Source organism: Moschus berezovskii, chromosome 17, assembly GCF_049115385.1.
Source record: "Moschus berezovskii isolate FMDL1 chromosome 17, NW_MosBer_1.0, whole genome shotgun sequence".
Lineage (NCBI taxonomy): Eukaryota > Metazoa > Chordata > Mammalia > Artiodactyla > Moschidae > Moschus > Moschus berezovskii.
The window spans coordinates 31,307,380-31,320,284 of record NC_142476.1 but is presented as its reverse complement, the minus strand read 5'-3'; the positions used below and the strand labels follow the sequence as shown (position 1 = coordinate 31,320,284).

At 39.8% G+C, this 12,905-nt stretch overlaps 1 protein-coding gene across 1 annotated transcript in view; it reads left to right on the top strand.

Annotated features, from left to right (window-relative positions):
- TDRD5 (tudor domain containing 5) overlaps positions 1-12,905 on the top strand; it is an 85,158-nt gene that overhangs the window by 32,511 nt on the left and 39,742 nt on the right. Inside the window, exon 5 of the mRNA XM_055418803.2 lies at positions 7,517-7,573. Within this exon, the coding sequence (XP_055274778.2) occupies positions 7,517-7,573 (57 nt within the window). The remainder of the gene's footprint in view (positions 1-7,516; positions 7,574-12,905) is intronic.

The window sequence follows — 12,905 nt, the reverse complement described above, 5'->3', positions numbered from 1 at the left end:
TAATTTTACTTGCTTACAAGTATTTTAGTTTTATATTTATTCTTGACCTTTTCATATATACTGCAAATGGAGTGGCTAATCTTTTAAGATCAGAGAAAATAAATTAATTAAAAGTTTTAATGTAATTATTAAGAAACTATAATTCCTCCATAAATTCTCTTTTCTTCCCCTTAAATCATTGTTCGCAGTTCAAGGTCTTTCCAATACCAATTTTACATGTATGTATGTCAAATATTATTCTAAATAGTGCATGGTATCCCATTGTGTTGATATGCCGTATTTCACTTGTATAATCTGTTATCAGTTAACATTTGGGGTTATTTCTAGTCTTGGCTATTAAAAAATGCTAAAGTTAATGTCCTTGAACATTTACTATCAAGGTTGGTCATAACTTTCCTTCCAAGGAGCAAGCGTCTTTTAATTTCATGGCTGCAATCAGTATCTGCAGTGATTTTGGAGCCCCAAAAAATAAAGTCTGACACTGTTTCCACTGTTTTTCCGTCTATTTCCCATGAAGTGATGGGACCAGATGCCATGATCTTTGTTTTCTGAATGTTGAGCTTCAAGCCAACCTTTCCACTCTCCTCTTTCACTTTCATCAAGAGGCTTTTGAGTTCCTCTTCACTTTCTGCCATAAGGGTAGTGTCATCTGCATATCTGAGGTTATTGATATTTCTCCCAGCAATCTTGATTCCAGCTTGTGCTTCTTCCAGCCCAGCGTTCCTCATGATGTACTCTGCATATAAGTTAAATAAGCAAGGTGACAATATACAACCTTGATGTACACCTTTTCCTATTTGGAACCAGTCTGTTGTTCCATGTCCAGTTCTAACTGTTGCTTCCTGACCTGCATACAGGTTTCTCAAGAGGCAGGTCAGCAGAGACATTACTTTGCCAACCAAGGTCTGTCTAGTCAAGGCTATGGTTTTTCCCGTGGTCATGTATGGATGTGAGAGTTGGACTGTAAAGAAAGCTGATCGCCGAAGAATCGATGCTTTTGAACTGTGGTGTTGGAGAAGACTCTTGAGAGTCCCTTATACTGCAAGGAGATCCAACCAGTCCATTCTAAAGGAGATCAATCCTGGATGTTCATTGGAAGGACTGATGCTAAAGCTGAAACTGCAATACTTTGGCCACCTCATGCGACGTGTTGACTCACTGGAAAAGACTCTGATGCTGGGAAAGGTTGGGGGCGGGAGGAGAAGGGGACGACGGAGAATGAGATGTCTGGATGGCATCACTGACTCTGTGGACATGAGTTTGAGTGAACTCCGGGAGTTGGTGATGGACAGGGAGGCCTGGCGTGCTGTGATTCATGGGGTCGCGGAGAGTCGGACACGACTGAGCGACTGAACTAACTAACTAACTAACTAGAGTTGCCAAAGGTATTGAATATTTTAGGTTTTGAAAAATATTGCTAAATTGCCCTCTGAGAGGTTTGATCAAATTTACATTCCCACTGACAATGAAATGACACTATCTAATCATTTTGTTTCAACTTAATACCTCTTGATTTTTACATTGAGCATTTTTTCATGTGCTTCATAGCCATTTATATTTCTTATGTGAATTGTATGTTCATGTCCTTGGCCTAATTTATTGTTTTTCCTTATTAGTTTGTGAAAGCTCTTTAGCAGTTTTGTATTGGGCCAAAGGGTATGTAAACTTAAAATTTTGGTGTGTGCATCGCTCAGTCTTGCCTGACTCTTGTAACCCCATAGACTGTAGCCTGCCAGGTTTTGCTGTCTATGGGATTCTCCAGGCAAGGATACTAGAGTGGGTTGCCATTTCCTGCTCCAGGGGTTCTTCCCGACCCAGGAATCAAACCCAGGTCTCCTTCATTGCAGGCAGACTCTTTACCAACTGAGCTATGAGGGAAGCCCAAAATTTTGGTGGGAGCTGTTAATTGTGATTTGAATGGTCAGAGTGCCATTACAGCGTTTACTGTCTTATTTTATTATGTGTCAGCTGTTGTGGTTTTATTAGAAATGCAAAAACCTTGGTGCATTCAGGCCCTGTTGTTTTGTTTCGACATTTGACTAAATGTCCAACAATTTACTTAAGGATGTCCAATATGACTTTTTTTATGGTAACAAAAAATTAGACAAAAGTTAAGTGTTCATTGAAAAAGGATTGCTTACATTATCCACTCAACTAGGGAGTATCATGCAGCCCATAAAGTTTCTATATATTATCTTGATTAATTTACAAGGAAGTATCTCCTTGACATATTGTTGGACATTAGAAACAGGATTTATAGAATAATATGTTTAGTATTGTCTTTTCATGTAGAATCATGAATAATGTGAATGTGTGTGGGCATAGAAAGGTTTCTGAAAGGATGTTTTCTTTTTTTATTTTTATTGGAGGCTAATTATTTTACAATATTATACTGGTTGGTTTTGCCATACATTGACATGAATCCACCCCGGGTGTACATGAGTTCCCCCTTCCGAACCCCCCTCCCACCTCCCTCCTCCCCTTATCCTCCCTCTGGGTCATCCCCGCATACCAGCCCCGAGCATCCTGTAACATGCATCGACCCTGAACTGGCGATTTGTTTCACATATGATAATATACATGTTTCAATGCCATTCTCCCAAACCATCCCACCCTCACCCTCTCCCACAGAGTCCCAAAGACTGTTCTATACATCTGTGTCTCTTTTGCTGTCTCGTATACAGGGTTATCATTTCCATCTTTCTAAATTCCATATATATGCATTAGTAAGGATGTTTTCTTAAATGCAGCAAATAACTGTCTCTGGGTCACAGGATTTTGAAATAATTTTTACTTTATATTTTCCTGAAGCTTTAGTTAGAATTTTTAATAAGATATATAGTATCTGGAAAAGTCTAGGGAAACATAAAGCTTTTTATACCTTACTGGGATAGAATAAATCCACTCCTAGGAATTTATCCTAAAAATATTTGAATAAGTGTGCAGAATGCAAATATGAAGATAATTATGTGATATTTGTGATGATGAGAGATAGGAAATAACCATAAATAATTGATTAAATAAATTATATTGAATATTTGAAAAAACTATAGCTAGTGATGCCAAAAGCTCAGCCTCTGTACACCGGTGCCAAATCAAATCTCAGATAGTTTTGGGTGAAGTGGAAAAGAACAGGTTTATGGCTTTTCCAGGCAAAGGGCGACAGTGTGGGCTTTTGCCTTGGAAACTATGTGTCCCAACCCAGGGAGATTGGTGAGGAGTTTTAAGGGAGTGCTTCAAGGGTGGGGTTGCTGATAAGATAGGGGTGTGTGAAGGTCCTGCTGTTCCTTTCAGTTCAGTCGCTCAGTCGTGTCCGACTCTTTGCGACCCCATGAATCACAGCACACCAGGCCTCCCTGTCCATCACCAACTCCTGGAGTTCACTCAAACTCATGTCCGTAGAGTCAGTGATGCCATCCAGCCGTCGTCCCCGTCTCCTCCCCCCCCCAATCCCTCCCAGCATCAGAGTCTTTTCCAGTGAGTCAATTTGTCGCATGAGGTGGCCAAAGTATTGCAGTTTCAGCTTTAGCATCAGTCCTTCCAATGAACACCCAGGATTGATCTCCTTTAGAATGGACTGGTTGGATCTTCTTGCAGTCCAAGGGACTCTTAAAGAGTCTTCTCCAGCACCACAGTTCAAAAGCATCAATTCTTCGGCGATCAGCTTTCTTCACAGTCCAACTCTCACATCCATACATGACCACTGGAAAAACCATAGCCTTGACTAGACGGACCTTTGTTGGCAAAGTAATGTCTCTGCTTTTTAATATGCTATCTAGGTTGGTCATAACTTTCCTTCCAAGGAGTAAGCGTCTTTTAATTTCATGGCTGCAATCAGCATCTGCAGTGATTTTAATCTTCTTAATGAGCTTCTCTGGTTCTTTTAGTTTGGCTTCAGGTGGTCTTTCCTGGTGTGAAGAATGCTGACACCTTCTGTTCATTGAATTTTAATTCTCAGTTCAGTTCAGTCACTCAGTCATGGCTGACTGTCTTCAACCCCATGGACAGCAGCACACCGGGCCTCCCTGTCCATCACCAACTCCTGGAGTTTACCCAAACTCACGTCCATTGAGTCAGTGATGCCTTCTAACCATCTCATCCTCTGTTGTCCCCTTCTCCTCCCACCTTCAGTCTTTCCCAGCATCAGGGTCTTTTCAAATGAGTCGTCAGTTCTTTGCATCAGATGGCCAGAGTATTGGAGTTTCAGCTTCAGCATCAGTCCTTCTAGTGAATATTCAGGACTGATTTCCTTTAGGATGGACTGGTTGGATCTCCTTGCAGTCCAAGGGACCCTCAAAAGTCTTTTCCAACACCACAGAACAAAAGCATCAATTCTTCGGCACTCAGTTTTCTTTATATTTCAACTCTCACATCCATATATGACTACTGGAAAAACCATAGCTTTGACTAGACTAGATAGACCTTTGTTGGTAAAGTAATGTCTCTGCTTTTTTAAAAAAATTTATTTATTTTACTTTACAATATTGTATTGGTTTTGCCATACATTGACTTGAATCCACCATGAGCGTACATGTGTTCGCCATCCTGAACCCCCTTCCAACCTCCATCCCATCCCTCTGGGTCATCCCAGTGCACCAGCCCCGAGCACCCTGTATCATGCTTCAAACCTGGATTGGTGATTCGTTTCACATATGATGTTTTACATGTTTCAGTGCCATTCTCCCATTTATTCCCACCCTCGCCCTCTCCCACAGAGTCCAAAAGACTGTTCTATACATCTGTGTCTCTCTTGCTGTCTCGCATACAGGGTTACCTTCTTTCTAAATTCCATATGTATGCCTTAGTATACTATATTGGTGTTTTTCTTTCTGGCTTGCTTCATTCTGTATAATAGGCTCCAGTTTCATCCACCTCATTAGAACTGATTCAAATGTATTCTTTTTAATGGCTGAGTAATATCCCATTGTGTATATGTACCACAACTTTCTTTTTTTACTTTACAATATTGTATTGGTTTTGCATACATCGACGTGAATCCGCCATTGGTGTACACGTGTTCCCCATCCTGAACCCCCCTCCCACCTTCCTCCCCATACCATCTCTCTGGGTCATCCCAGTGCACCAGCCCCGAGCATCCTATATCATGCATCGAACCTGGACTGGCGATTCATTTCACATATGATAATATACATGTTTCAGTGCCGTTCTCCCAAATCATCCCATCCTCACCCTCTCCCACAGAGTCCAAAAGACTGTTCTATACATCTGTGTTTCTATTGCTGTCCTGCATACAGGGTTATCATTACCATCTTTCTAATTTCCATATATATGCATAAGTATAGTGTATTGGTGTTTTTCTTTCTGGCTTACTTCACTCTGTATAATAGGCTCCAGTTTCATCCACCTCATTAGAACTGATTCAAATGTATTCTTTTTAATGGCTGAGCAATACTCCATTGTGTATATGTACCACAGCTTTCTTAGCCATTCGTCTGCTGATGGACATCTAGGTTGCTTCCATGTTCTGGCTATTATAAACAGTGCTGCGATGAACATTGGGGTACACGTGTCTCTTTCAATTCTGGTTTCCTTGGTGTATATGCCCAGCAGTGGGATTGCTGGGTCATCTGGCAGTTCTAGTTCCAGTTTTTTAAGGAATCTCCACACTGTTCTCCATATTGACTGTACTAGTTTGCATTCCCACCAACAGTGGAAGAGGGTTCCCTTTTTCCACACCCTCTCCAGCATTTACTGCTGGTAGACTTTTGGATAGCAGCCATTCTGACTGGCGTGAAGTGGTACCTCATTGTGGTTTTGATTTGCAGTTCTCTGATAATGAGTGCTGTTGAGCATCTTTTTATGTGTGTGTTAGCCATCTGTATGTCTTCTTTGGAGAAATGTCTGTTTAGTTCTTTGGCCCATTTTTTGATTGGGTCGTTTATTTTTCTGGAATTGAGCTGCAGGAGTTGCTTGTAAATTTTTGAGATTAATTCTTTGTCAAAGTTGCTTCATTTGCTATTATTTTCTCCCATTCTGAAAGCTGTCTTTTCACCTTGCTTATAGTTTCCTTTGTTGTGCAGAAGCTTTTAATTTTAATTAGGTCCCATTTGTTTATTTTTGCTTTTATTTCCAATATTCTGGGGAATGTATCTGCTTTTTAATATGCTGTGTAGGTTGGTCATAACTTTCCTTCCAAGGAGTAAGCGTCTTTTAATTTCATGCCTGCAGTCCCCATCTGCAGTGATTTTGGAGCCCCAAAAAATAAAGTCTGTCACTGGTTTCACTGTTTCCCCATCTATTTGCTGTGAATTAATGGGCCCAGATGCTACGATCTTAGTTTTCTGAATGTTGAGTTTTAAGCCAACTTTTTCACTTTCATCAAGAGGCACTTTAGTTCACTTTCTGCCATAAGGGTTGTGTCATCTGCATATCTGAGGTTATTGATATTTCTCCCGGCAATCTTGATTCCAGCTTGTGCTTCATCCAGCCCAGCATTTCTTATGATATACTCTGCATATAAGTTAAATAAGCAGGGTGACAATATACAGCCTTGACGTACTCCTTTCCCAATTTGGAACCAGTCTGTCGTTCTATGTCCAGTTCTAACTGTTGCTTCCTGACCTGCATACAGGTTTCTCAAGAGTCAGGTCAGGTGGTCTGGTATTCCCATCTCTTGAAGAAGTTTCCAGTTTGTTGTGATCCACACAGTCAAAGGCTTTGGCATAGTCAACAAAGCAGAAATAGAGTTTTAATTCTATAAAGAGCTTAAAGACATTGTTATGTATATCCTTTGAGAAGAAACCAGGGCCCTGTTTCAAGGCTGCACTATTGTTCTTGACTGTTCCTCCCTTGACTCTGCATCTACCTTGTCCCTTCGTGGATTGACAACTGTTCAGATTTGTTCTTTGGAACTCAGGGAAGGTCATAGAGGCCAGAGTCTGTTCCCTACAAAAAATGGGGGACGTGGAAAGACTTCTGTGCCCAAGAGTCCCACAGTCTCCAGTTCAGTTTCACTAGTAAACATGTTGATCCATATTTACTGGTATGGAAAGAGGTCTACAAGATGATATTAAAAATCTAGGGAAGCAATGACCTGATTTTCATATTAAAGATATTTTTGTGTGCATATGGACAGCAATGACCAGTATCTTTGCTTAACTGTGTTTTCCAGTGTTTTCTATAGTGTCCATTGTATTTCTTTTCTGCCTTTTAAAATGCTTGAAATTATGCCATAGAATATTTATTTTACATGAGCTAAAGCTAAATATGTTAGCTGAGCTAAAGAACTCTAGGAATTTCTGAGGAGTCGTGGCACTGCTGTTTTATGCAGGAATGACTTCTCTGGAAATGTTGGAATTCGCTGCCTTTTTTGGTTGTTACTTTTTTAAAACTAGAAGCTGATTTTTAAAAATTACTGTGCCTTTTAATTCATTCACTTAATAATGTTATTTTTGCCTTTGTTGCTATGTAAATTTATACTTTCTTATTTTGATATTTTGTCACCCAGCATTCCTATTGTGTCCATTTATATTATATTTCACTTTTTATTTATTAGGTTGTATCCAAGTTTCCAGAGGGTTTGCTTATTTCTAAATTACTTAGAGAGTTTGAGGTGAGTGTTCTCTTTTTCACCAACCATTGTTTTTTATGGCTTGCATGTGTTTCTCATGCTTGATGGAAATTTTGTTGCTACTCCTTGGATACTCCAAGCCTGTGCTCTAGAACTTAAACATTTTGTTTTGCATTTTGGTAGCTGCTTTTTTACTCAAAGAGTTAAGAATATGATTTTTAATAAATACTTGATTATTCGTAGAAAGAATATGTTTGTCACTATTGTTATATAATTAGAATGAGAGTTAAGTTGTTTCTCATGTTTGATAATACCAAGTGTCAGTGGGGATATGGAGAAATAGGATACCTCATGCGCTGCTTGTGGGACAAAACCTCTTTGGCAATATGACTTTACTTGACAAAATGTACCCCTGATAATTCTGGAGTTCCACTTCTATAGATGCACTTTAGAGAAACTCTTATTAAACATGTGCACATGAAGACACACATATAACACACACACTGCAGCATGGTGAAAAACTTGGAATAAATTAAATGTCTATCAGTAGGAGAATGGATACATAAATTGAGATCATGGAGTAATATATAGTAGAAAAAATAACCAACCAAGATTTAGCTCACCCATGCAACATGGATCATTTTTGGAACCCATCATGTTAGGTGAAAAAAAATCACATTGCAGAATGATAACTCAGATACTGCCATATGCCTGATTTTAAAAAAGGGGTAGGTGTGGTGGGCTTTATTCAGAATGCCTTTCTTATAGTAGCCCGTGTGTTTTCACGACAGTCTGAGGCATAGAAAAGTAGCTTGCCTACCAGATAGGCAGCCAGTAATGAGTGGAGCCAGGATTTGAAATCCTGGCAGCCTAGCTTCAGGCTTCAGTATCCTAACTCTTAACTACTATACCGTGAACATTATCATATATTTGTACATATAAACAAGTTTGTTTGAGATACTATATAGCATAATGATTGATAGATCAACTCTATGTGCTATTTTACAGATGATGTGTATAATGTTATCTACTTGATAAAGTTTTGTAAAGAAGTTTAAATGGCTTAAAATAACTAGAACGGTGCCTGCCGCATAGTAATTGTTTGGTAAATGTTAAAACTCATAGTAGAAGAAAAAGAAGAAAACTTTTTTAGAAAAGATGCACATCACCCCTCAGTTCAGTTCAGTTCAATCGCTCATTCGCGTCCGACTCTTTGCGACCCCATGAACCGCAGCACTCCAGGCCTCCCAGTCTGTCACCAACTCCCGGAGTTCACCCAAACCCATGTCCATCGAGTCGGTAATGCCATCCAGCCATCTCATCCTCTGTCGTCCCCTTCTCCTCCTGCCCTCAATCTTTCCCAGCGTCAGGGGCTTTTCAAATGAGTCAGCTCTTCGCATCAGTGGCCAAAGTATTGGAGTTTCAGCTTCAGCATCAGTCCTTCCAGTGAACACTCAGAACTGATGTCCTTTAGGATTGACTGGTTGGATCTCCTTGCAGTCCAAGGGACCCTCAAGAGTCTTCTCCAACACCACAGTTCAAAAGCATCAATTCTTCGGCGCTCAGCTTTCTTTAATGCAGAAAATTTTAATTTCACATTATGAATGAAAGCAATGACTCCTTTAAAGCCTCAAAGTTTGTTTCAAATAGGCCCATGAGAGAAAGCTTGAATAGTCTTGATATCTTTTGGATTAACAAGTCAAGTCACTTATCTAATAATGAAATTACAGAATAAAGTGTAAAATAGGGTAGTAAAGTAATAGCATATGACTTAATTATTACAAAATTCATGGGTAAAAATAAACTTCCTATGCCAGGTTCACAACTCAAGGTGAATAATTTCCTACTATGAATGTTTTAGCAAAAGTAGCTTCCTGTATTAAAGATTCATGGAGTTAAGGTTACAAGTCAACCATATTGGAGAAATTAAAGCAAATGTTTTTTAAATAGGATTTTTTGTTTTTTTATTGGAGTATAGTTGATTAACAATGTTGTTTTGATTTCAGGTGTATAGCAAAGTGATTCTTTTATATATATATATATATGTATCTGTTTTTTTTCAAATTCTTTTCCCATCTAGGTTATAACAGGATATTGAGCAGAGTTTCCTGTGCTGTACAGTAGGTCCTTGTTGGTTATTTATTTTAAATACAGCAGTGTGTACATGTCAATCCCAAACTCCCAATCTATCCCTCCCCCCACCCTAATCACACCTTTTGCCCCTGGTAATCATAAGTTTGTTCTCTAAGTCTGTGAGTCTGTAAAACAAACCTTTTAATGTTACAGGAAAGCTCTTTGCCTTTCTTAGTAAACAAACTTCTGCAGAAATTCAACATTATTATTAAAAATATATAATAAGTATAGATTTAACATAATCTTTATTTTAACTTGTAGAAATACTAAGCCTTTATTTATCCAACATGATATAAAAGCTACCTTGTGATTTGTCCTCTTGAAATACTTGGACAACAGTCTGCCATTCTTTCAAGATCTTTTGTTAAATTGCTAATTGAAGGAAGATAGTGGTCGGACACGACTGAGCGACTTCACTTTCACTTTCACACATTGGAGAAGGAAATGGCAACCCACTCCAGTGTTCTTGCCTGGAGAATCCCAGTTACGGCGGAGTCTGGTCGGCTGCTGTCTATGGGGTCGCACAGAGTCAGACACGACTGAAGTGACTTAGCAGCAGCAGCAGTGCAGAGGCAGCATAGGTTTTGGATCTTCCTGAATTGCCACCTATAGAGAGTGAGTGAAGTTGCTCAGTCGTGTCTGACTCTTTGCAATCCCATGGACTGTAGCCTACCAGACTCCTCCCTCCATGGAATTTTCTAGGCAAGAGTACTGGAGTGGGTTGCATTTCCTTCTCCAGGGGATATTCCCCACCAAGGGATTGAACCCAGGTCTCCCACATTGCAGGCAGATGCTTTACCATCTGAACCACCAGGGAAGCCCGTAGAGAGCTAGAAGCCACATAGAGAACTAGATGGCAAAACAGAAAATCCAAAGACAGTATTTATAACAAAATCAGGTAATATATCTCTGAGACTAATTGCTGGAGAGTAATCAGCAGCTGCCACAGAAGCCTCATATCAGCATCTGTGCCAGGAGAAAACAGGAGCCCTAATGGATCTACAGACAGAAGGACTGCAAAATAGCCATCAGGTATTCACTTCTGGCCTGGAGAATTCCAAGCCAAGTAATTTTGTATATTTTGTCCAGAATTTATATTGTATAGTCCAAGGAATTGCAAAGAGTTGGACACGACTAAGCAACTTTCACTTCACTTTACTTCATTTACTAGAATGAACAGCAAGCCATTTTGAGAACTATAACTGAAACTGTGTGTTATTTTGACCTAATAGCGGAAAATGCTTCATAGTAAGAGTTGAATGGGGCTAGAGCACCATAGCTCCTGTGAATTCTTGAAACGGACCAGCCAGAGCTCCCTTACAGACACTAATGAAAAATTGAGCAGGATACGAACAGTAGAAAAAGAGGAGTCTTAGGCGTAAGTAGTATTAAGGGAAAAGAGCCAAGAAATTTCAAAATTAACCTACTGTATTTTTTAAAAATTTACAAAAACAGTGGAAGGAGGAGATCTGTGAAGCAGAAAGTAATCCAGAATGATGTCCTACAAGTCAGGAAAATGAATTTCATGTAAAATATGCAGCAGAAGAGGATCTGGGTCAAATTGCATTGTTGTTTGAATTAAAAAAGAGATTAAGTAACAGAACAGCATATCTGCTGATAATAGGAGCATGTCATAAATATGTGTCCCTAATACAGATAAAAACTGAAGCCTTTTTCAAAAATATAAAGTGATACAAAACATGAAAGAACAGCATAAATCTGAATTATACAAATTTGGGAATACAGTGAAGGGTATTCAGGAAAGTACTCAGGAAAGAATTATAAATAAGAGAAAAAAAAAATTTCAGAAATGAAGGCTAAACTTCAAAGATTACAAGAACAAAAAATAGAACAGCTGATGCCCTAAGAAAACCAGTAGACAAAAATGAGGTACATTGTGAAAGTCAAAAGGAAATGAGGGAGGCACTGGGTATCCAGGTATGAAAGGCTTTGTCACTAAGATTTTTGAAATCTAGTGAGAAACTTAGGCATGCAAATAAATTAAGGTAATATGTCTGAGTAGCCTATATTGGAATAATCCTGATGATAATTATTATAAATTCTGGACAAAATATACAAAATTACTCTCTGAAGGTACTAGAAATTGTTCAAAAGCAGGCAGAAATTGGAAAGGAGTCAGCATCTAGAGAGGAGAGAATAGCACCTTTTTTATTTGCATGGAGTTTGGCCCAATGTTGGGCCCCATACATAGTTTAGAAATGATAACTGGATAGAAATCAAAAGTTTTACCTGCCTCTGATTTGGAGCTACATAAGCAGTTGAAAAATGATGAAAGAAATCATTGCGACCCCATGGGCTGTAACCCACAAGATTCCTTTGTCCATGGTATTTCCCAGGCAAGAATCCTAGAGTGGGTTGCCAGTCCCTTCTCCAGGGGATAAACTCTGGTCTCCTGCACTGGAGGCAGATTCTTTACCATCTGAGCAACCCGGGAAGCCAAGCAGTTGGAAGATGAGGGAAGAAGTCATCGGATAGAGAGGGAGCATCAAATTCTGCACGTAAATTCTGCTCAAATCTCTGACTGACTCTTGAATTACACATGCCTGGGGCAGACTCACAGAAGCTAGTAAGGCTGAAAGAACTGAATCTGTTTCAGCTGTGGCCCAACACGGGGGGTCAGAGTTTTGAGTTTAAGGTTAGTCAGGTTCAGTTCAGTTCAGTCGCTCAGTCTTGTCTGACTCTTTGCGACCCCATGAACCACAGCACGCCAGGCCTCCCTGTCCCATCACCATCTCCCGGAGTTCACTCAAACTCATGTCCATCGAGTCGGTGATGCCATCCATCCATCTCATTCTCTGTCGTCCCCGTCTCCTCCTGCCCCCAATCCCTCCCAGCATCAGAGTCTTTTCCAGTGAGTCAACTCGTCGCATGAGGTGGCCAAAGTATTGGAGTTTCAGCTTCAGCATCAGTCCTTCCAATGAACACCCAGAATTGATCTCCTTTAGAATGGACTGGTTGGATCTCCTTGCAGTCCAAGGGACTCTCAAGAGTGTTCTCCAGCACCACAGTTCAAAAGCATCAATTCTTTGGCGATCAGCTTTCTTCACAGTCCAACTCTCCCATCCATACATGACCACGGGAAAAACCATAGCTTTGACTAGACAGACCTTGGTTGGCAAAGTAATGTCTCTGCTTTTTAATATGCTATCTAGGTTGGTCATAACTTTCCTTCCAAGGAGTAAGCGTCTTTTAATCTCCTGTCTGCAGTCAGCATCCGCAG